At 44.9% G+C, this 24096-nt stretch overlaps 5 protein-coding genes across 5 annotated transcripts; 3 read left to right on the forward strand and 2 right to left on the reverse strand.

Annotated features, from left to right (window-relative positions):
* Nucleotides 1-450: 450 nt before the first annotated feature.
* Nucleotides 451-8571, reverse strand: F4817DRAFT_242677 (transcription factor/nuclear export subunit protein 2-domain-containing protein). The gene is made up of 3 exons (XM_049299058.1): nucleotides 3788-8571; nucleotides 3635-3735; nucleotides 451-3581 (listed from the first exon to the last, which is right to left on the reverse strand). The coding sequence occupies exons 1-3, from the start codon at nucleotides 8381-8383 to the stop codon at nucleotides 1091-1093; spliced, it is 7188 nt and encodes a 2395-aa protein (XP_049162537.1). The 5' UTR covers nucleotides 8384-8571; the 3' UTR covers nucleotides 451-1090.
* Nucleotides 8572-9150: 579 nt separating this feature from the next.
* On the forward strand, nucleotides 9151-11715 carry F4817DRAFT_327394 (homoserine O-acetyltransferase). The gene is made up of 2 exons (XM_049302024.1): nucleotides 9151-10015; nucleotides 10064-11715. Exons 1-2 carry the CDS (start codon nucleotides 9786-9788, stop codon nucleotides 11094-11096), a joined length of 1263 nt encoding a protein of 420 aa, XP_049162538.1. The 5' UTR covers nucleotides 9151-9785; the 3' UTR covers nucleotides 11097-11715.
* A 1345-nt stretch (nucleotides 11716-13060) lies between these two features.
* F4817DRAFT_242731 (phosphate permease) lies at nucleotides 13061-16122 on the forward strand. The gene is made up of 4 exons (XM_049299059.1): nucleotides 13061-14022; nucleotides 14161-14221; nucleotides 14273-14813; nucleotides 14868-16122. The coding sequence occupies exons 1-4, from the start codon at nucleotides 13548-13550 to the stop codon at nucleotides 15879-15881; spliced, it is 2091 nt and encodes a 696-aa protein (XP_049162539.1). The 5' UTR covers nucleotides 13061-13547; the 3' UTR covers nucleotides 15882-16122.
* An 872-nt stretch (nucleotides 16123-16994) lies between these two features.
* Nucleotides 16995-18044, forward strand: F4817DRAFT_368141 (uncharacterized protein; the record flags this gene model as incomplete). The annotated part of the gene is made up of 2 exons (XM_049307209.1): nucleotides 16995-17272; nucleotides 17349-18044. Exons 1-2 carry the CDS (start codon nucleotides 17030-17032, stop codon nucleotides 18042-18044), a joined length of 939 nt encoding a protein of 312 aa, XP_049162540.1. The 5' UTR covers nucleotides 16995-17029.
* A 633-nt stretch (nucleotides 18045-18677) lies between these two features.
* F4817DRAFT_242765 (cyclin-like protein) lies at nucleotides 18678-20165 on the reverse strand. Its single transcript, XM_049299060.1, has one exon. The coding sequence runs from the start codon at nucleotides 20023-20025 to the stop codon at nucleotides 19018-19020; it is 1008 nt and encodes a 335-aa protein (XP_049162541.1). The 5' UTR covers nucleotides 20026-20165; the 3' UTR covers nucleotides 18678-19017.
* Between the last annotated feature and the right edge of the window lie 3931 nt (nucleotides 20166-24096).

A 24096-nucleotide genomic window follows, 5' to 3' on the forward strand; every position in this document is an offset into this window, starting at 1 on the left:
TGTATTTTTTGCCCTCTACTGGAGTGGATCATATCATACTTGTTCTTCAAGTAGCTTTTTGCCGACTGGTTACCAAGGCATGGCAGGATAGGGGGAAGTCGATAAGATGACTTAGAGATAGATAGAGATACCTTCGTATTTGCGATTGCATAATGAAATGATACGTAAAATCTCGCATTGTTGCTGCATACCTTAGGTACGTTTGCTACTTCTACGTGTTAACGAATGGGCTTCATAGTCTGGCTTATTTATTCTATTGCATAGGAGTGTCCCGAGAGTCTGTCCGCTACAGAAGCGTGGTCATACTACTTCACTTCTGCGAATCTTATCACGCGTTTAGTCTTCATGATGCGTGATGCCGCATAGATCTATTCATCCACGCGATTAGGGAAGAATCTTCCCCATGACAAGCCTAATCTAGTCCCATTCCTTAGCCCCAATCATATTCTACAATTCACATTTCATCCTCAAGAACGCCGGGTGCCGATTCTATTGTACGTCTGCCCGTTCCTATCTGCTTGGATACCTTAAATCCGATATTGCATAGGTGTGACGATGGGAAAAGAAGAAGGGGGGGTATCATAATGCGCGGCTTGTTTGCTTTGCTTTGTTTTGTTGTACATCAGATAGTAATAAAAAAGATTAAGCGTAACGTTTCTGATTCTGGTTTTGGTATCTCTTAACGCCCGGATGAACGATAAATGCAGGGAAGGAAAATTGTCTGAATTAAATAGTGTTTGATGTCCCCTTTGCCTTGCTTGTTTTTTTTGTTTTGTTTTGCTGTGGAGATAGGTGTCCTCCTCCTTAATTCGCGTTAAATCGATAAGAAGAAAACCAACCCTGGCGAAGCCGTTTGTCAAAATGCTAAAAATTTCCCGCGTCCATCACCCTTGACACCGTTGCAGATGAATGCTATGAAAATGTAGTAATCAATGACGATGCCTCTGTTGTTTCTGCCATTGTTTGCGAATTATGTGCTCGTCGCCCCCCTGAGCTGATTTTTCATAATACATGGTCGAGTTAAAAAATAGAAAATTTATCGAGGTAATCTCACATAGCGCGGCTGAGCTTGGTCATCCTGACCCCGGTCCTAACGTCTCTGCCTCTTCTCGGTGGGTCCTCCGAAATCATCGCTTCGACGCTTACGGCCTCGATCGTCACCTCCCCTTGAGTCACGACGATCATCACCTCCACGTTGTCCTCCACCTGGTCCGCCTCCTCCTCGACCGCGTCCATAATCTTCATGTCTGCCACTACCACCATCCCCTCGATGACGCGGCTCTCGCTGCCCATCACGAGGGTTACCCATCAAATCACCTCTCCCAGCACCAGGCATTGGCTCCCTACCAATACCCGTAGGATCCCGGCCGGATCGGCGCGGTGGTTCCATCTCGCCTTCTCTTCCATGGCCGGGAAGCCCGGCATTGGACTTCCGATCTCGGTAATCACGGTGCTCCTTTGGTCTCTGATCCCTTTCTGTACTGCGGTCCCGGCTGCTCCGACGGGAGGAGCGTAGAGAACGATCAGCATTACTGTGATCCCTTCGTCCTCGCTCGTGATCATTTCGCCCAGAGCGTTCCCCTCCGTTCATGCTGCGCTCACCTAACAGTAAATTAGGATCTGGACGTTCGTGGACAGGTGTAGAGACGGGGGATGCTCCCGTGAGCACCTGAGCGTCAGATCCAGCCAGATTAGATCGAGAACCTCTCGAGCGCACAGTGGGGCTTCCCCCAGAAAGTATAGTGTTGATACCTGATAACTGCCGTCTCCCACCACCAGCCCTGGAACGTTCATTAGTGTTTGCTGGTCCCGTAGGCGCGGCCATCATGTTAGCATCAGACCCGAAGGGACCTGGGTGGCCTCCAGACGGTTGACGATGACTTGTCGGTCCAGACATAGGAGTTCGATCGGAGGTCTGCAAAGGAGGTAGGGCAGAACGATTGCCTTGGTGAGAGCCGGAAGGGGATGCTGAAATCTGGCCCATTCGATCTGGATGCACAGCGACCGGGTTGGGAGTAGGAACTGGGTACGTTGGCTGAGGGGATGGTACCGGCCCAGCTGAACTACCTGGGTTCAAGTGTCTTAGCCTTTCTGGATGTATTCCCGTTGACGGATTAGTAGCCGTTGGAGAAGTAGCCGGACCAATTCCATGACCATATTGTCCTCCTGTTTGACCTCGACGTGGCCTAGACGATGCGGGGCCAGTAGGAGGGTGATGTCTGTCTGGTGACGTAGGCCGGTGAGGCTCGTTGCTCGGAAACCTGGGATCTGGTCGTCCCGGAATGTTGTTTGCTGGGGCGCGAGTTGAGTTACGACCACGGCCACGTGGCCCCTCGGGGGGATTAGTTGCGTCACTAATCGAGGGAATCGAACTTAGGCGGCCGTATTCCGGATCTTGGTTGTTTAGTCGGCCATGATCAGAATCGCCCCTGGATGTATGAGGCGGCCCTTGAAATGTGATAGGGTCGCGAGACCTATCGGCTATGCCTCGGTCACCTTCGTGATCAATTATCCTACTGCCTTTTGGTCCAATAGTTGGCAGTGATTCATTCCAATGATCTCGAGGCGGATGATCTGTACGGTGAGGCCGGTCACGAGATGGATCGTTAGGTCGAGGGTCCGAACGGCTATCTCGCCGAGGAGATACTGGGCGGGAACTATTACGATCTCGGCTATCTTCCCTGGCTTGACGACTACTGGGCCTGCCTTCGTTGATTAGAGCCGCACGAGCCGGGTTTACCATATTCGAACGCTCATCTGGACGATCTGCGTTGATGAGGCGTGCGCGTTCCGGGTTTACTGTTGGGCCTGGCTGCTCTGGCTGTGGAGGGGGCGGCATGGGATTTGTGGACACTGTGTTGTCGCGTTGCGCTCTAGTTGCATCAGGTCCTCGATTGGCACCGCCTGAAGGCACGGAGCGGTCACGCGGGCCGCGACCATCCCGATCGGGAGTGTTTGATTCGTTTCGCCGACCGGGTTCTGGTCGGTGTGAAGAACGATCTCTCTCAGATCTTGGAGACTCCCTTGGAATATTTTCAGGAATGCGACGATCCCCAGCTGGCTGGTCTCGTACTCGAGCTAAACGTGAATCATCTGGAGCTCGGAACGACGACCTCTGATCTCTAGGGTCTCTCAATTCTCTAGAATCACGTAGCTCTCTCGGATCCCTTACAACTCGCACCTCTCTTGGATCCCTGCTCTCTCTATGATCGCGAGGATGTGTAGAAGTCGTAATTTGCCCAAATTTGTCGTGCGTGAAGTGTGCGGGAAATGGCACTTCTGGTCGGCTAGGCAGTCCGGGAGCAGGGGCCAGAGTTGATGGACGGGACGACTCTACCCTTTGGCTGGATACCGAAGCAGGCGGCGCAGGAGGTATAGATCTTGGAGTCGAGGATCGACTTGGAATTGGTCTCGAGTCGGTTTTTTGAAGAGCGGCTGTTGGCTTTTGAGTATCCCTGTTGGTAGGTGTATGCTGCCGAGAATTCGCATCTTTCTTAGTAGATTCGGCACCAACCGATGCTTTCACGTCATTTACCTCGCCGTCTTCTTCTTCGGCATTTGCCCTAATCCGCGTTGGCATGCTGCTAATATATTAGGCAAATATTTAGTTATTCTTAAGCAGAACTAAACTTACCCTGTCGTGGTAGGCTTGAAGTCTGGCGCATTTGGCCGGAGACCTGGCTGGCCGGGTCTAGTAGGCTCCGCTGATTTTTTATCCTCTGCAGGGTCACCGCTCTGTGGTAGAGTTAGCATTCGTATGATTCCCAGTATGACGGCGAGACCTTACCGTATTAGACCGAAAAGCCTGGACCATGACCCATTTATGTGAGTACTTCTTGAGGGCTGAAGTTGCGGTATTCGCAGTGACTGAGAGGTCCACCCTGTGACTATGTCCATCGTCACCTCCATTCTTCGTTGCATCTTCACGTTCTGCAATCTTTCCGAGTATCTGTAGGAATTGCCGACCCATGAAGTCAACAGCAGGGAAGTGCTCGAGTCCTGCCTTCAATACTGTGATGGCATTCCTGATATGCATCCATTCTGTCCCAGTAAGACAGGCTCGTAAAGCTGTAGCTAAGTTCCGATGCCATGTCCAGAGAAGATCGCGAAATTGGTCGTGTTCCATGAATGCTGTTGGTTTACCATTGGCTTCAAAGGCTGTTGCAAACCCAATTTTCCCGTTCTGTATTGCTTCTTTGGCGTATATATCCTTATCCTTGTGCCACTTTGCAAGGTCGCCCAATGTAAGCTTAATAAAATGGCCAAGAAATTCGGCTTCCCGAACCGTGCAGCCGAATATCATCAGACGCAGCCTATTTACACCGAAGAATCGGTCATATAAGTCCATGAGCCTGAAATTTGGCACTCGACTCGAGTGCATAAACCGGATCATTCGGTGGCAGAAGTCTGCATCGCTAGGCGATAGTAAAATTCGCGGGATGAGGCATTCTTCGATGAATGTATCAGCAATAGATTCTGCTTTTGCTGATGAGACAAACCATCGTGGACTCTGTTTGATAAGTAATATCTTGGTCTTGCTCACTCGTTCGTGACAAGTACTAGCTTCAGCGGAGAGATCCTTGTTAAGCTGGATAAGAGCATCAAGGGACTTTTTCTTGGTACTCATATCGCCTCGTTCTCGTTTTAATTCGGTATACTGTTTCTCTACCCTGGTAATCTCGGCTTCATAACTGTTCATCGGTACCACGAGATCTCCCGTCTGCAGAGACCAAAAAAGCACAAAGAATTCGGGATTGATTTTGTCCCATACTTCTGCAGGGAATATAGTTCGAACAGCGTTGACGATGGGGCTGAGTACTTCTAAGAACCGGTCAGGTTTCTGACCGTTTACTGCTGGTGGTAATTGAGGCTGAGTTGCCTCATCTACATCCGGTGCGTCCACTGCCATATGATCCTCGCCGTCTTGGCTAACGGTGACCGGTGCACCATCATTGGCCTTTGCTTCATTGGATGAATCGGTCTCTGCATCTGGCGTTGATTCGGAGGTGGCAACAGAGAGTTTCTCTCCAGGACCCATCATGAAATACTGGAGACTGGCTCGGCCTATCATAAAGGCAAGATTAGCGTCAAGGCCAAAATCCGTCATCAACCGTGGGATGTTAGGTATAAGTGCATCGAATTGCTCGGGGGTTAGGTTATTTCGCAGCAGCTCTACATATTGAACGAGAGCTTGCTGTGAGTCGTCAATCACGGTTGCCAAGTACTTGATATGTGTTTCATTCTCCGGTAGATGATAGATGGCGGATTGTCGGTACTGGGCCATATTTGTTAGGAGTCGACAAGCGAGATCCGTCTGTACTAAAGCCTTCATAAGACGAGCAGCACTCTTAGCGGACTCATACCGTTTATCGCCTAAACTAACCAGCATTTGGCGTCGTAGAACCTCACCACCGCTCAGGGCGAATAATTGGGCGTCCGTGAAATCAATGTCCGAGACAATTCCGCCCATGGAAGTGATGAGCTCCCGCAGAATTATTAAGTCGGTGGGGTTCCCGTGAGTGATTTGATCGTTCACGTAATAAATGACGGGCGTCGGATCCATATTGCTATACCGTCGGAAGACCCTTCCCGAAAATTTGGATAGAGCCTGCAGCCATCGACTGGTCAACAGTATAGATGCCTCCTGGGTTCTGCTCCTTTCTTTGCCACCCAGTGAGCTCAAGAGAGACCAAACAAGAACGTCATGGCCCATTTCCGTAAAGTACTTCGTGCACTCTACAAATGCCTCAATGAGATTGGTATAGGCCTCGATCTGTTCAAGGGCGACCTTGCATACGATACCGGGCGACGACAGTGCCACTTTGGCGAGCTTCTTTGCAGAACTAGAAATATTCTGGTAAGAAAGCCGTTTTAAAGTAGCTATCGTGCCTGCTTTGGCATGCCTGAAAGCTTTAGCCATGGCAGGAATTCGAGACATTTGCCCTTCATAGCACTCCGAGTAAATATTATAGCGAACCTGTGTCGGATAGTACTTAAGAAGATTCCAAACCGCACCTACGGCATCGACGTTGGCATCGCAAAGGCATAGCGACGGGACAAGTGTGCGACGAAGAAGATCTTGCCAACGCGCTACATTTTCTGGCGACTGGTCTTGTAAGAAGCTTTTCACGCCAATGGCGGCTAACTTCTTGACTAGAGAAGGTTCCCTTCCGATATTAACACCGGATACGTTGAGGAGCGTGCTGCAGAGCGTGAAAACGTCATCGACTGTTTGACATATAGGAACGTTATCTGCCCATTCGTCGAGGTAAAACCGGTAGATGATGCCTTTGTGGCTACCGTCGGGATGGGGCCATTTCAGAATTTTTACGGGGGAGCCATCGGTAAGCTTTAGGTTGCCCTTTGTCATCCCAGATTGATCCTGAGCTAGTTCTGCTTTGATGGAATGGTTGGTCACGGGTCGAATCTCAACAGGCCGGGTTTCTTGGAAGACTTTGTTGATGGAATGTAGTAGAATACGATTTAGAGCCGGATATATTTCATCGGGATATGCTTCAGGAAGCCAAGGAAAGCGACCGATGATGAATAAAGCTTCAGGGATGGCACCCACAACCAACAAGTGGGTTACTAGATCTGCCTTATGAGCCTCTTGTGGGTCGGGCAGACTCGTCTCGTCGTCTTCCTTTGTAGTATTCGCATCTTGCTCGTTGCCGTCACCATTCGCAACCGTAGATTCCCGTAGTTTGGAAGAGGTTGGTAAGGTGTCATCGGTAAGAGCTCCAGCTGTAAGGAGAGCGTTTGGCTCGTTACCGTGTCTCTTAAGTAACTCTTTTTCCTCGAGCTCCTTTTCTCGTCGTTCCCTCAAGGCTTCCATCTGGGTATCGCTCGGCCAGAGGTGAGGATAAAGATCAGGCAGAGAAATAAACCCAATTTTAATGAAGAAGGCAGCAAGATAGTACAGATTCGCTGGTAGTGCTTCGAGCTTAGCTCGAGCGTCGGACGCATAGAATCGAAATTTGAAGCCCAATAACTGTGCAGCTATCTTATTGCCGCATGGTGGAAGGGTCTTCGTAGTTTTTATCCAATCGAGACTAGAGTCGTTATTCGCGTTAGGACCAGAAGTAGTTTCCGTAGAGTCGTATTGATCGATGTCTTCAACACGTCTTCCACCAAGCTCAAAAAAGGCATCCAAGTGAATTTCTCGAGCTCTATCCCAGAACGCCAGGTCACGCTGATAGCACCTTTCGACAAGCTCGGCTTTGAGATCCTCGGGATTGGCGTTTTCATATTGTGGCAAAGCCCATTTTGGTAGGCCGCCTGCGAACACCCTTTCAGAATGCTCGACCTGATTGCGAGGCCACCAAGAACTAATTCGCAAAAATCTCGAGAAAAATACGATGTTTCTTAGCATCGTTGCGGAAAAAACGTCAATGACAACATCCAGAACTCTACCAACATCAAGGTCGAACGTTCCAATTAAACCCTTCACACGCTCCCAACAAGCTTGCACAAGAGCAAAGTCCTGATGGTCTCGAGCGTAATACGGTGTGCGATAGAGTTCTGCGGCAAGCTTAGAATATCCTTCAGACTCTTCTCGAAGCAGGTTATAATTGGCTTGTCGGTACAGTTGATTCGTGGCATATCTGATGCCTAATTTGACGAAGGTTTCACGGATTAACCCAAGTTGCTGTAAGGCTGGTGCGTCCAGTACTTCGCGCAAAATCTTGGGAGATATCTCCGTGGCAGCAACAAAGTCCCGTAGTTGTGGCCTGGATGCACCATCCTCAGAATCGATGAAAATTGAAAGCGTGTCGAGGAATAGTCTCTGTGCATCAAAACCAAACCCAGGACCATCGGCATTCTCGACCGCTGGCCCGAGGATTTGTTTTACGCAAATTCCTGCGTCGGTTGGGTTAAGGCGCCCTTCAAGAACAGCACGTGTGAACTCTTGAGATATAGTTGAGATTTCTTCAACGTCTTCGTCGTTACGAGACTTGATGCCATGCTCAACAACATCTTGGCGGCCTTTCTGCTGCCACGTGGAGAGTCGCGATTCTGTTAATACAGCGAAGTTATAGTTGGAAGGAATGGGAGGTCGAGGTTGGCTAGATTGGGGAGGAGCGGATGGCGTAGAGGGTATCGTAGGTGGAGCAGCCTGCGACGATGAACTAGATGGTCGAACAGTTGATGGAGAGACGGGGCCTCGATGACCTGTAGCGGCTAGTTGATTGCCTGACGAATCGCGACGGTCGGCATTTCTCCTTGTATTGCGACCGCTTGATGCACGGCGATTCTGCGATGAAGGACTATCTTGGAAATCTCGATCATGCTGGGCGAGATTTGTGTCGGAAGGACGATGAGGAGCCGGCCGATTTGCTCCAGCGTCGGATGGCCGCTCGTTCCTCTTTCGCTTTGGAGGCATTTTGATTGTGTGCGACAGATTCTATGTCACAGAAAAGGGCATCGAAGATGAGGCTAGAAACCGAAAGGCTAGTAGTAGCGGATATGTTCAGAAGGCGATGAGAATTAGACCTCAGCGTATCATACTTAGTGTAAACCTAGATGAATATTGTTGCTAGAGGGGGCCGCGATGATTTCTGACAAGTAATCGGAATAACCGTGCAGCATTGCCAGAGAAATAGTGACGAGTAAGAGAAATGAAAAAACCATGAATTGATGATAAGAGTTTGAAGCACTCTATGAATGCGAACAAAGAAAGCGTGACTGTTTGAGTGTTGTACAGCGTCACCCCTCCTATAGATGGCTAGCCGGTCGCTAATGGTGAATAGTGGGAGATGATTACTTTTGAGAGAAGGGGAGAACGTTGAGTTGGCTGTGAAGGAATGATGCCCGTTCGGCAGGACGGCGGTCGCGTTGAATGAAGAAGCTACCTATCGCGTGGTGGATTTTGGACGACGCAGCCTCAGAGCTTGCAAAAGGTAAGGCTGCATGTAGGTAAATTGATTGTAAAAGGAACTTTGATTTGTTTGCGTACTGTCTGGTTAACTAAAGTATCAAATACATCCCCAAGTACCTAACATAAGTACATATCTCGCTCGGACCCACTACCAAAACGGCCAGCCTGCCTGCCTGCCTGCAAAATCGCCATCCGTGCACTGAGAACATACTTACATAAGCGAAAATTTATTGGTATCTCCCTCCTTACGTCAGGTACATACACCCCCGATATCTAGAGTGGGAGTCATCATTGAACACCATCTGCATCTTGCGCATGTAACGGAATGACGTGCGAATCAAATCTGGTATAAATACAGATAACCATATAAAACATACGCAGTGATCTTGTTACATCTCCCAGAAACGGATTACCTAGCGAATTATATCGTAACGTATACGAGAGATTGATACGGTCTTGAATTATTATTCGTTTAACTACCTACATAGGTACCTCTTACCTCTATTCTGTACCTAATATATCTTCCTCTTGCCTATTATACGTCTATCAGACTATTATACATACAGAATTATCTGTCATACGACAAAATGACACAGGAAGCTATTACTGGCAAGCAGCCTAAATATGGTCAGTCAGAATTCATTTCTTATCGTGGTTTCTATTTGCGTGCTTTTAATGCAGCTGCTTCTTTACTCCCTTTACTCCCAAGCGTTTATGGTATAGAGCAGTGACTGAATACTTGGAAGAAAGAACTCAGCAGCAACCTGAGAACCCATTCGCGAGTCTGATTCCAGACCAGGAAATTGCCATTATTCCAAGCTTCACTCTCGAGTCTGGAGTTACTCTACAGAATGTGCCATTGGCATATACAACGCGAGGAAAGCTGTCTCCGAATGCAGACAATGCTATGGTCATCTGTCATGCCTTGACGGGCTCAGCTGATGTTAGCGATTGGTGGGGACCTCTTCTCGGCGGTCCTGGCCGGGCATTTGACACTTCTAGATTCTTCATTGTCTGTATGAACAGTTTAGGTAGCCCCTATGGCACGGCCAGCCCAGTAACCGTCAAGGATGGCGATCCGAACAACGAGAGATACGGCCCCGAATTTCCTCTTACCACAATAAGAGACGATGTCAAGTAGGTCGAACCCAGCCGAACTCCATCTTCACTTCTGACTTGAGACAGTTTGCATAAGCTTCTTCTCGACGACCTAGGCGTACGCCAGGTAGCTGCCGTCATCGGTGGATCCATGGGCGGTATGCTTGTGCTTGAGTGGGCGTACTTCGGCAAGGATTATGTTCGGAGTATTGTTCCGATCGCTACTTCAAGCCGCCATAGCGCTTGGGGAATTAGTTGGGGCGAAGCCCAACGACAGAGCATATATGCGGACCCAAAGTATGATGATGGATATTACTCATTCTCCGATCCACCTACGACCGGCCTTGGAGCCGCCCGTATGTCCGCCCTTTTGACCTACCGGAGTCGGAATTCCTTTGAGGCACGGTTTGGGCGCAATATCCCAGACCCGGCTAGGCGCCAAACCATCAGGGAAAGACCCCGCCCGAGCACTCCATCCGAGGCTCATTTTCATATTCACAATGATGGGCACAAGACAACTCGGTTATCAAGGAACAATAGCCACGCCAGTGAGGCCGATGCGGGCATTCATAATGATACCAATGGTCAATCACTAGATCCCCAATTCTCCGGCCCGAAGACAGACATTTCTACTGAAAGTAATTCGTTGCCAACCACAACCTACTTCTCAGCTCAGTCATATCTTCGCTACCAAGGCGGGAAATTTGTCAAGCGCTTTGACAGTAACTGTTATATTGCGATCACGCGGAAACTAGACACGCACGATGTTTCTCGATACCGCGCTAGTACCGTCGCCGAGGCACTCGCTCTCATTGAGCAGCCCACCTTAGTTTTGGGGATTGAAAGTGACGGGCTCTTCACATTTGCTGAGCAACAAGAGTTAGCGGAGCACATCAAGAATGCCCGGCTTGAGAAGATAGACAGTCAAGAAGGCCACGATGCCTTTCTGTTGCAGTTCGAACAAGTCAACAAGTATATCCTAGAGTTCTTACACGAGACGCTGCCGGACATTATGAATAAAGAAGGCGAGCACGTGGAGGCAGCTAACGTCGGTCGGATAACTAAATCGAGCACTTTCGGAGAGGCAGAAGTAGAAGTAGAAGATATCACGGCGTGGTGAATAGCTCATGCGCATAGACTACGACAAATGAATTGATATTGGAGTTATTTGAGTTGAGAAAATTGCTTACTTTGAGTTTATTTCTACCGCGATTAAACCATGTTTCGAAATCCGGAGCCAATACTTGGCAGTACCGGGTTATGTCCGGGATCGAGAGACATACAGAACATGGCATGTCTACCTAGTCGTCCCGAGTTATTGGTAAAGATAGTCAGCGTCAAATCAGACATCCTGCCCATGACATGCGCATCCAACTGAACCACCTATAGTAGCATCTGCTGAGGTAGCGTGTGGTGCCGCTGACCCGAGCCAAATAAACTTGCATACGTGCAAATTTGGGGTTTCAGTGGGTATCGGTAACTCGGATGCATAATAATGTCAACGAATACCGGAAGCTATAACTTATACTAGTTATATACTACTTAGGAAGTAAGGTTAGCTTCTAACAAGCATAGATTATATCAGGAATAACTAAACAATCTACTTTCCAAGTATTTGTAGGATCGGGACATGATTTTGAAACCCTTATTCCAGAAGGAATATTAAATAGCCTAAATCTTACGGTTATACAACATATGTGCCGGCCTGAGTTTTATACTTTGTGGTTCTTAGAAGGTCCACCACATGCTTATAAGGTACATAGGTATCCGCAACTAACAAAAATCCACGAGGATTTTCCCTCCTCTCCTCCCAAAAAAGGTTAATGATAGTCGCGTTGCTGACTTTGCAGGTTTGTATTATTTAATCTCGGATATATATTACGTATTCTAAGCTTAACAAATGGCTACCGTTACGGTTCAAGGTGAATGGTGTTTCTGTTTGACGCCTGTGAATTGAAGTACCTGCAATGTAAATATGACGACTTAGCCTAGGTACTGCATCGTAGCGCGTAACATATAGAAGCGTGGTGGCTTGCAGACCTGTATGTTGGGATCGAATAGTTTAGACCACGTTCCGAAATTCTGTGTTCCGATTGGCGATATCGTCTTGCATAAGATGGCTTCTTGGACATTTGCCGCCAAGCTAAATGGTTTCTCATTAGACCGCTTGCACAGCTTCATCCTAGGTCCTCTCCTCCTGCAGAGGGATGAAGCTGATACTTCTAAGATTAAAAAGCATTTGCCACGCGTCAAATAATATTCACGCTTCGGCTTCATCGATATTGAGATGGGAAAAAAAGGGTCTGAACTAAGGGACTTAAGTTGATAAGGTGCTTAAGTAATCTTTAAACTCTAAATCGCGGGCCGGTGGGTACGTGCGTCAATTCGCCCCGCGAAATCCCACTCGCACCCGCCGTAACGCGGCTCATTCGCGACTGCATCTTGTACCTATGCCCGCATCCTTGCCGTATCCTTGCCGTACCCTGCCAAGCCCGAAGGATCCCCTGAACCTACGACCTACTTAGGTACATGTAGTTTCGAGAATCTTGGTCGGCGCGTAGAATATGTTCATTTCAGCCTTCGTATAATCATGTGATACTACCTCCCACGTTTTTAGAGCCAGATGAGCGGGCTCATCTCACCCTTGGTGCGAGCCCAGATTCTCTACGATGTGGTCTGGACGGGATGAGTCCCACTTGAACCTCACCGAAGTCATGCATATGGCAATGAGCAGCTCCAGTTCCAAAGCCAATCACGATACCCACCCCCGGTCCGAATGCTAGGTAGACGAGCGTGGTGATGAAGGGGCTGTTAGGTTTACGATAGTCATAAAGCCTAACGTTCCTGATTAACACATCACATCACCTTTCGACACCATGTCACTTTGGTCTGTCGTCCGACAAAGCGTTGCACCAAAACACAGATAGGTAGGTCGTGGAACGGAGTGTCAAGGCTACTTGAGGCTAGTTTAAGAACATCACCTAAGAGGCGTGTCTAGGATCTAGACTCTTGCGCCTCTTACATCTTTGACCTTCAGCATTCATCTTCTTTTGCCGTATTACATTGGATGTCATCCTAACGAAAGATCCCTCAGCCCATGTATCTAACGTTTAACCCCTAAGCGCCTTTAGGAGCCTTGTCAGACACAGAAAAAGGTTTAATTACCGTAATGATCTTCGGAGTGCGTCAGATCACATCCCTCCCTACCCTGGTGCGCATCGAGGCTCTGTCTTAGATCTCGAAGGGCTTACACAACTTTGTTCGTTTTACCTACTAGAGGGTCCAAGCGCCTGGCGGTCCCTCTTCGTTTACTTTTTATTATTTATCACTATTTTCTATTCCATACCCAGCGCATTTTAACCGTCAGATCCGTATCTTTTCGATAGCAAGTCGGTTTCACAGGATCGACAGCCGTAAGACGTGCGGTTCCGACGGGTATAGCCGCATTGTATAGTCCCACGTAGACGGAAGGCTCGTCTAACAAATAGCACCATGAACACATCGTAGCCTCGTCCGCGGCCGATATCGCGAAACACTTACGATAAAGCAAAAGCTTGTCGAGCTTTCGATAATGGCCACTCCGGAGCCTATGACGCCGGCGACGTATGACCGGACGTATGGCGGCAATCGAGCTTTTCATAATTTCTTCAACGACTTCAGCCACATCCAAGACCCGAACCTACGGCGACGGCTCGCGCTATCAGAAATCGATAAAGTACCTTTTGGAATGTACCATGTGAGGGCTGTGTTAGTCGCTGGTATAGGATTTTTTCTTGATTCGTATGATATCTTCGCCATCAATCTCGTAACGACGCTGCTCGGTGTTGTGTTCTGGCACGGAGCACCGGAGGATGCGAAGAATGGGTATGGAGGGAACTTTGGACACTTACCGACCCCCGTCAGCCAGACTCTGAAGGCGTCAACGAGCGCGGGTATCATCGTAGGTCAGGTCCTATTTGGTTGGTTGGCAGATAAGTTCGGAAGAAGGCGGATGTACGGAGTTGAGCTAGGCATTATCGTCTTCTCGACTCTCTCTTGTTGCTTGGGTAAGTATAGAAATATCCTTAATTGGAACCCAATTCTTCATAACCCCCCTACGCTACGGCCCTCATAGGTCACTTAAACTTCCAAGTACGGAGAACTATTAATAGGACTTGAAATTCCAAAAGTTAACGTTTACATAGTTGCGGCCTCTCAAGCTATAAGCTTCACCGGACTAATGACGTTTTGGAGGGTTATGATGGGGTAAGGTGACGAACAATATTACGCGCGAATTTGTGCTAATGCCATGGTCAGAGTCGGTATAGGAGGGGACTATCCTTTGAGCGCTGTCATCACCTCGGAGTTTGCGCCCACGCGATGGCGCGGCGCTATGATGGCCGCAGTGTTTTCCATGCAAGGGATGGGACAGTTGCTGGCTGCCGTCGTAGCCCTTATTGTTACCGCATCTTTCAAGACCGCCTTCGGAAACGCCCCGACAGTCGACCAATGCGACTACGCATGTCAGACAGCCGCCGATCGATGCTGGCGTATTATTGTGGGGGTTGGAGCTTTTCCGGCTTGTTTTGCTCTCTACTACCGCATTACGATCCCCGAAACGCCTAGATATACCTTTGAGGTAGCTAAGGATATTGAGAAAGCGGCGGCTGATATCAAGGCATATATGTCGAGCCAGTCAGAAGGAGAGGTAGATGAACTCACTCAAGCGAGGATGAAGAAAGTCGCCGCTCCAGCACTCAACATACCTTCAGCGTCTTGGCACGACTTATACCTTTACTTTACACAATGGAAGAACGCTAAAGTCCTGCTGGGAACGACCCTGTCGTGGTTTTTCCTAGTACGTATCCCTTAACTAATTTCTTGATCGAATCTGTTTAACCTTAAGACGCAGGACCTAGCTTTCTATGGTTTAGGGTTAAATAACCAAATAATATTACAAGCAATCGGTTACGCCGATGGGGACTCGCTTTACACAATATTGTTCAACAGCGCAGTCGGCACGATCATTCTAGTCGTCGCAGGCTCTCTGCCTGGATATTGGACTGCCATACTGACGATCGATAGTATTGGTCGCAAACCACTCCAGATTATTGGATTCGTTATACTTACTATTACCTTTTGCGTATTAGGATTCATGTATAATAGCCTCAGCAAGGGTGCTTTATTGGCCCTGTATGTCATTGCAAACTATTTCTTCAATTTCGGTCCCAATACCACTACCTTCATCGTCCCCGGCGAGTGCTTCCCGACACGATACCGCTCCTCCGGACACGGGCTTTCGGCAGCTATGGGGAAAGTGGGTGCTATCATCGCACAAGTCATTTCCTTGCCGCTTCTCACAAAGGACGCCCCTAACCCTTGCTCGGGGAAAGCATGCACACCCTGGCTCGACCGGCTGATGCAGATATTCGCGTTATTTATGCTCTGCGGGACATTTTCGTCGCTGCTCATTCCCGAAACTAAGGGTTATACCCTCGAAGAGCTAGCGGGGGAGCCTCCGACATCGTACAACTCGGGCCGTAACGGCAGCATCATTGAACGGTCTAAGGGCCGATGGTGGAACCCGTTTTCGGGCGGTCAGCCAGCCGGCTTCTTCTACCCGCGCATGGCACCGAGCGGTCGGACGGGTATCATGACGATACCCGAATCGGTAGTCCAGAACGTTCAGCCGAAAAAAGGGCGGAAGTTCTGGAAACGCAATAGCGGTCCCAACAGCGATAACGCGGGCGACTACGCCGCTAGCTCGAGCTCAACGGCGGGTTTCGCCACGTCAGGGGAGACGATGGTGGCGAACGCAGGCGTGTTGCCCGGTTGGGGGGTTGGTTGGGGTAGGATAGATAGAGGAGGGAACACTCTCGCTATGGATAATATACGGCTGCAAGATGTGGGAAGCCTGTTAAAGTAAGGGGTATCTAGACTATATGACCTGTATAGGGTATAAGGCAACTTCAATGCTAAAGGGGAGCACAAGCGTGGCGCACGAATCGGACTGGGTTGGGTTGGATATGGGAGGCTTTTTACTCGCTTGAGATCGATGCCTTGTACGTCTTGGAAAATAAAACTACTTGCAGGCACTCTAGTATTATATCGTTTTGCTATTATAACGATGCTCATAGTCAGTTTTAGTGCCTAACGTGGTGCTTTGATCTCGGATCCTCGTCGTGAGTGTACTCCGCTTTTAGTTCAGTTCGACCCCTTTTATAGACCTCTGTTTGCCAACCTCACAACAACTTTACCGACGATACTATTTGGGACTCGTTGTTCTCGTCTAATTCCAGAGGGATTGTTCTTAGTGGAGCTCTTGGATTAAATCTTTTTATAAAGTAGTTGGACCAACTTGAAGTTGTCGCCTAATATACTCACACACCTTATGTGATTATCAAGAAAGTGATAGGTTGTATACTGCTAAACCTTTAGGCTTTTTCTAGGAAATAGAACGATATGAATATTAACAAAATAGAGCTATATATAATAGGTATATGTAGGTATGTATGTCTGAATAATCTTTTCTCGAATTTAGTTGGAGTGGAATAGAGGGTTCCCTTCCCAAACCAGAATCTTGGGATCAGCTTAGATGAAGATGCATTGCTAGGAATATACTTAATCTGTTTAAGTCATCCATACACGTTATTAAGTTAAGGAATAATGTGGTATGTATTTTATCTACATCCAGTAGAGTCTATAAGCAGATACTCCTTCCCTAGATGCGCATGTAGAAGCAGCATACGGATATGTAGGAAGTGACCCTCCTCCCCAATTACACCTTCCAGATATATAATCCCCCCTTTACATAGGTATGTACCTGGGAAGGTGGCCCTGTTATAATAAGAGGAGTATGTGCATGTAGCATTGTTTTATGGAGACTATATCGCCGTGAGCACATCGCCCGGTCAATAACAAAACTTGAAGCTAAGAAGCGTTGCCTAGACGTTCTTTTTTCTCACAAAAAACTTCTCACCAGCTTACTCCTTTAAAATTCCTCTCGTGTCTTTCTTCCTCCTCTTAGTTTTTTCCTCACCGTGTCACGTCCCCTTCATTATCAGCCGTTTCAACATGGGTACTAAAAGGACCAAAAAGCGACGTGAGGGTAGAAGGAGGAAATCCCAACAAGATCAATGGAGGAGTTATGCTACCGCGTCTGATATGCTTCGGTTCAGTAATTGCACTGGTAGATCAGCTTTTCGTCAACAGCCTGGATTTCGAGTTTTGGGACCGGCAATCCAACTAAAACAGACCGGCAAAAAGCAACCTTTCGGCCACCCTAGTCCTTGCGATTCTCGGTTCGCGAAGCCTACTGTAAGTAAACTACTTGTGTTCTACTAACTATATCGATAACTTACGGGACGCTGGTAACTGACTCTTAAAACTGCAGTTGGTAACACAGGTCGCTACTATTGCTCCCGCCCCAAGAAGCCTAGGAGACGTCCTAATGGACAACCCGGAGAAGCGATTTGAAGGCATCAGCCAAGATATTCTTGACTTAGCCGCCAAGTCTGCATTGCAAGTTACTGACGAAGTAACGGTGAAATGGCTACACAAATGGTGTCCTTATATGGATTTCGCGCTGATTTTCGACTGGATCCGATCTATGGACTGCGTCGAGAACAACTACAAGCACAACCTATACATGGTACCATCTGAGGCGATGGACATCAAAGGCACTGGCACAACACTGGCAAACCTATACCGTAATTGTCGATTAGTCTACTCGAAGTACCCCGTCCTCAAGATGCCCAATGTCGTGGAGGTTTTCGATCAATGCATCATTGTCTGCCGCGTACTCAAGAATGAAAAGTGCACAGATCTCCTTCAGAAGACCAAAGAGATCATCCAGTGGCTTCCTGTCGGCCTCGGATGCAAGGAACTGGAGGTGCAGAGGAAATTATCTCGCAACTTAAACAAGGTCTCTCCCTCCCTGGAAGACGGAAAGAAGTTGGAGAAGGAATTGCTGGACGCAGCACTCGTCGAGTTCGAAATACATCGGCAAGAATTCACCATCAAGCTTCTTCAGCAAGTTAAGTTACTGCTAGACTCCTCCGACCCGTTTAGGGCCGACAATAACTTATGAGAGACTGTCTCATACGTTTCTACGGCGTCATTAAAGCCGTAACGGAGGCCATTGGATTATTGATTAGCTTATGCCTCATGAGTCCATCACCCAAATACATATGCCAGATCCACTTCGTTATTGAATTCTACGCCGCATTACCTGCAGACATGGAGGAAGCTACCAAGAAACTTTGAACATTACTTGAGGACACTTAGCAGAGGGATACGTACTATCGCCGTTGACGCTCTCTTTTCGCTAGCCACTCAACTTCCATTACCTACCTTTCACCAAGGACCCTTTCTAAGTGAGCCATCGCAACCGTAATGCAATCCCAGGCCCGGTTTTCAGTTCTACCATTTCTTAATCTTCGGTTCAGGTTTCCGGAGCGCCACTCCACGAACCATCTTCGATTGTACGAGGAATGAGATACCCAGGGAAAAGCTATGTCTCATTCTGTATAATTGATCTTCCTTCAACAGGACGGGGTGGATATCCGAATAAGGATTTCTTAATAATTGCGTTTTCAGAAACTATAATGTTTCATTTTGCATCGTTGCGAGAGGTGGTCTATTCATTGAGTAGGGTAATATTATGGAAACCATCAACCCGACGCTCGACGGCAGTTAGTCTAAACAGGCAGGGTTGTCATCGTATGGGGGAGGGAGAACGGTTTGTAAATTTCTCTAGGAGGGGTCATAATCAGTTACATAGGACTTGCAAAGGAAACCATCCTTGTTAAGTCATGTTATTTAATACATTCTCGTCTTCTCCTATCCCTATAGTTTCTCAGGGCGACTTAAGTTCGTACTTTTAGCTTTAAAAGGCCAATTATAAGCTTGGTTGTAGCAGATCTTCTACTAAGATGCTGGAACCATGGCTGTCCCACCACTCCCGGATATAGATAGCATGAAGTTATAGGAGCCAACTAGCAGTCCGTGGCGCCCTTCTAAGCTCTATTTAGTCTACACAGACATCGAGTTAGCTCTGGCCCTCATTCATCTAGTTGCGCCGCCTTCTCATCCATCTGCCGCATAAGTTCCGTTTCCTCATCTTCCATCTCATCCTCACCAGCCCCAGCACTCCCATTCCCAATCCTTAACCCCCTCTTCCTCATCTCTCCCTCCACATAGGCCCGCGTGACCATCCCCCTCGTCAGCACACCGTCATCCTCCCGCTGCGTCCGCACCCAGCCCTCGAGACTGCGCATGCCTACAACCAGAAACCCGAGCTCCTCGCGGTCCACGTCGAACACTTCCCACCACGCACACGTCGGCATCTTGGCCCCAGCGTCGCGCGCCGCCGAGTATATCGCCGCGACGGCGAGCGCGTGCGGCTGGTGCGTGAGATACAGCAGCTGCGGCGACAAGAGCGCCGTGTTGAGATAGGCGATGGCGCGTCGCGCGATCTCGGCTCTGGGTAGGCCGAGGAAGTCCAACGCTTGTAGGTATGTGATGGCTAAGGGGTGTGGCAGCGCGACGTGCGTGTCGAAGGATAAGGAGTACAATATGCGAGCCTCGAGCGCCAAGATACGCGATCGGAAGGAGGCGTACGCGTTTTCGGAGAGGTAGTATGACGACGGGTCCCCTTTATCCTTATCGTCGACGTCTCCTCCTCCTCCTCCTCCTCCTCCTCCTCCTCCTCCTCCATCATTACCGCCCTTAGAGAGAACGGAGTTCGGAGATAGAAGGTAGGCGTATACATTGCAGACGTCGCGGGGTAGACACGGGTGTGCGCCGAGCTTGGCGACGAGGAAGAGCGCGGCGGCGGATGTATCGCTGAACTCGTAGGATAGGGGCGATTCGACGAGCCAGTAGCGCGCGAGTACGACGTTAGCTTGTGCTGTGACGGATTGGGGGATCCGTAGTAGAATGCCGGCGGCTTGGGTCAGACGTTGGGTCGCGAAGAAGATGGCGTCTTGGAGGTCGGAGGGTAGCGCGCTGAAGGAGGTCCGCTGGTATAGCTGGTCGACGGTCGCGAGGGGATTGGTCATGTGCGCCATTTTAGGGGGGGGGAGGCGAGATGCAATGTGCAGTATCAATTGGTATCGTGGCGCATCTACATGGGTTTATTAATCTTTTTGGTATAATCTACAATCTACATGGAAGCTTGTTGACTTTGGAGACGTCATGTCATGCGAGGCTGCGAAAATTTGACTTTGAGGCTGAGACAGCCGTGAGCTGATAAGGTTTACAGGGGTAATCCTATCTTGGTACGGTTGACCAAACAGGCCATTATGCCAAAATGAAAAAAATCTGTAAGCTTAACTTAAAAGGGTAGTTAGCCATAGGTTAACGCAATTAGCTCGATTTATTGCGGTATTTTGCGTTTTTATATAAGAAAAAAAAATTAACTTTTTTAAATATATACGTTTTTACGTTATATATAATATATTTTAAAAAGGTAATTTTTTATTAAATTAAAAAATTTAATTATATATTTAAATAATTTTACAATTTTAACAATTAAAATATTATAATTAATATTATTTTATAACTTTAATTAAAACGAAAATAATTATTTAAATTATATGTTTATATAATATATTATTATTAAAATATTTAAAGTTTTTTAAAAGTAATTGTTTTAAAAAATATTACGTGTACGTATAAATTTTTAAAATAATAAATATTTAAGTATAAAACGGTAATATATAAAATTATTATATATTATTAAATATTTTTTTTACCATATAAATTTACTATTATATATTTATATTTTTAAAATAATTTTAATTATTTAAATTTTATAAAATATACGTTTTTTTATTAATTAAATTTTACACCGTTTATTCGATAATATTTTTATTTTTATTTTTATTTTTATTTTTATTTTTATTTTTATTTTTATTTTATATTTTTAATATAACTTTATATAATTTTATATTAAATTAATTAATTAAATTTAATTAATTTAATAACGATATTTATTTTAAATAACTTTAAATTAAAAATTTAAATTAATTTAAAAAGTTATATTTTTTTAACCACACCATTTTTTAACCAATTATAACTTTTTAAAACAATATTAAATTTTTAATTTAAAGTTTTTTTAAAACCTGTTTTTTTAAAAATTAAATTTATAATATAAAAAAACATTATTAAAAATAATATTATTAAAATAATTATTAAAATAATAACATTAATACGTTTTTACAATAAATAATAATTAATTATATAATCATTATTAACCTTTTTATTAAATTTATTAATTAAATACACGTTTTAAGCCAAAATTAATTACAGCATTAACCGTAACACCGGTCGCATCAGTTGCAACGCATTAGTCGCATCGGTCGCATCGGTTGCAACGTATCAATCGCAACGCATCAATTGTAACACATATTACAACACACGTTAAAACATAATATTTAAAATTATACAAATATATAAAAAAAAAGTTTAAATAATAATATTATTAAACTAATTATAATAAAAAACATTTTATATATATACATAATAATAATTATATTATTAATTAATTTATTAATTATATTATTAATTAATTTATTAATATATTAATTTTTTACCATTTTTATATTAAATGTTTTTTTTAACGTTAAAATTTAATATATAATAATGTAACATCGTATAAATATAAAAAAAAACTAAAAAAATAAAAAAAAATTAACATTAAAATTAAATTATTATAATAAAAACTATTTTATACATTATTATAATTTATTAAATTGTTAAAAATATTATTTTTTATTTTTTATTAATAATTTTATACCAAATGTTTTTTACGGGTTTAAAATAACTTTAAACTTAAATTTGTAAAACGTTTTACCTATAACTTATAAATACAATTACATAAACCATACATTACATGGCGTAAATAAACGTAACCCGTTTTTATAAAATTTAAGTTTAAAATTACTTAAAATAAAATAATATAAAGTTTAAATATTTTTATTAAATGTAAAATTTTATTATTTTTATTTATATATATCGGTTATAAATTATACGGTTACATGTAATTATTTTAAAGTAAAAAAATTAAAAACAAAGTTTTTTTAAATAATTTTTAATATATATATTTATATATAAAACTAATTAATTAATTAATTAATTAAAAACTTATATTATATAAAATTAAAAAATATTAACATTTTATATTTTTATATATAAATTTATATATAAAGTAATTTATTATTTATTATTTTAAAAATTTATATATATATATAATATTTTTTAAAATTTTAAATATTTTAACAATAATATATTATATAAATATATAATTTAAATAATTATTTTTACTTTAATTAAAATTATAAAATGATATTAATTATAATGTTATAATTATTAAAATTATAAAATTATTTAAATATATAAATATAATAATTAATAATTAAATTAATAATTAAATTAACAATTAAATCTTTTAATTTAATTAATTAATTTTTACATTATATTAATTAAATTAATATTTTTATTATAATAAACCGTAATAAAGCTTAAAAATATACATTTAATATTTTTTAAATTGTGGCAAGTGATTTTTTACTAACTTTAATTTAATATGCAATTATTTTTTTCATTTTGGCACAGTGGCTTATCTGGTCAACCGTACTTGGTCCAATCTTGGTCTTATCTTAAATCCCCTAAATTAGTAAGTCTGGGAGCAAGTCCGGGGCCCCAAATGGAGATGACAGGTAGGTAACAGGGTCCAACTGACGCCACAGCCAAGCCCCAGATTCTGTTACCTACTCAGTTCCAATATCTCAACTTCAACCAAAAATCCTAAAAACCGTCATCGACTCTACTAAACTTCTTCCTTTTCCGTCTTCCGTTTTCCCTGCACGTTTAATATTCCAAATTCCAATTCATCTTGCAGGAAGCTAAGTAACATCATGCAATCACTCGCATCCGCGAGCCGTCCTCTATCCTGGCAATCTTGCCACCTGGTATACCCTGGCCCGATGTTACAACACTTGTCATATTCGCAACCGGGACAAAAATACCCATGGAACAAATATGGAATAATTCCAAAACGGGATAGCAACTACCATTCACCCTACAAGGCGTGCCATGTTCTATTCTCTACGTGGGGGTCATGATCCCTGTTGAAGCACTCATGTATAACGACAGAGAGATAGATCACCGGCTCCCCGGATCAACGAGTACTTTCCCGGACTACCGGCTTCACTGCCGAAAGAGGTATTGTAGCTAGGTAGTTTGGTGTATAGTGTCTAGCGAGCTGTAGCCGTCGAGGCACGATCATGAGCGCCGGTTACGGTTCAGGTTCTTGGACACGCCACTCAGTAATGACAACTTATATTCGGGTCTTATATAGGACGCCAAGCCAGCTATCCATCTAGACGTGGTCTGTTGGTGCAAGATCTGATGCCGAAGTCGGGATTCTGATACTTTGCAGTTAAACGACGAGACTGAATTTGCCGGCAAGGTGCTACCCTCGCTTCGCCCTGTTTATCCTCGGCCACGTCATACTTCTAGATCTATTAGACCCTTACTACGTAAACTGCACATTCCTATAACTACCTTACGCTCGCAGCTAACAATTTGATATTTCACCTTCTTGGCGTTCCCTTAGACCGGACTATGCCGCGGATTCTCCGCGCCGTCGTACCGTATTACCTAGATCTGTAGTTCCTATTCGCGTATCAAGATCGCTTTGTATATAGTCGAGCCGCTGACTGATGGATTAATATCCCCTTCACTTAAAAGTACGAACTACCCCATCACGTTTATTTCTTCAGTAATATGATTTTAGCCCGGTGCCCTTGCAAGAACTTCCAAGATCGTCCACCAGGATTTCTAAAAATACATGACTTCTGTTCTGCCGGCTTCAAAAATCGCCAGGGTGACGTACAATATATAATATGACGTCCTATAAGGAGAAATCTTCTTTCTCCAACCTCTTGGTGGCTATCATGCTTTGCGGATCTTGCGTATAGGGCCACACGGCATTTTCCGTGGTGCATTTATCAACTACATTTCCGCGAACCTAGACGATACCTAATTTGATATGGAACTTTATGCCATACTCTAGCTAAACCCGTTTCTCAAAACGCGCAATATGGCTCCGAGATGAACTAGTCTAGTAGACGGGA

Source organism: Daldinia loculata (assembly GCF_022478755.1).
Source record: "Daldinia loculata strain CBS 113971 unplaced genomic scaffold F4817scaffold_6, whole genome shotgun sequence".
NCBI classification, from domain to species: domain Eukaryota; kingdom Fungi; phylum Ascomycota; class Sordariomycetes; order Xylariales; family Hypoxylaceae; genus Daldinia; species Daldinia loculata.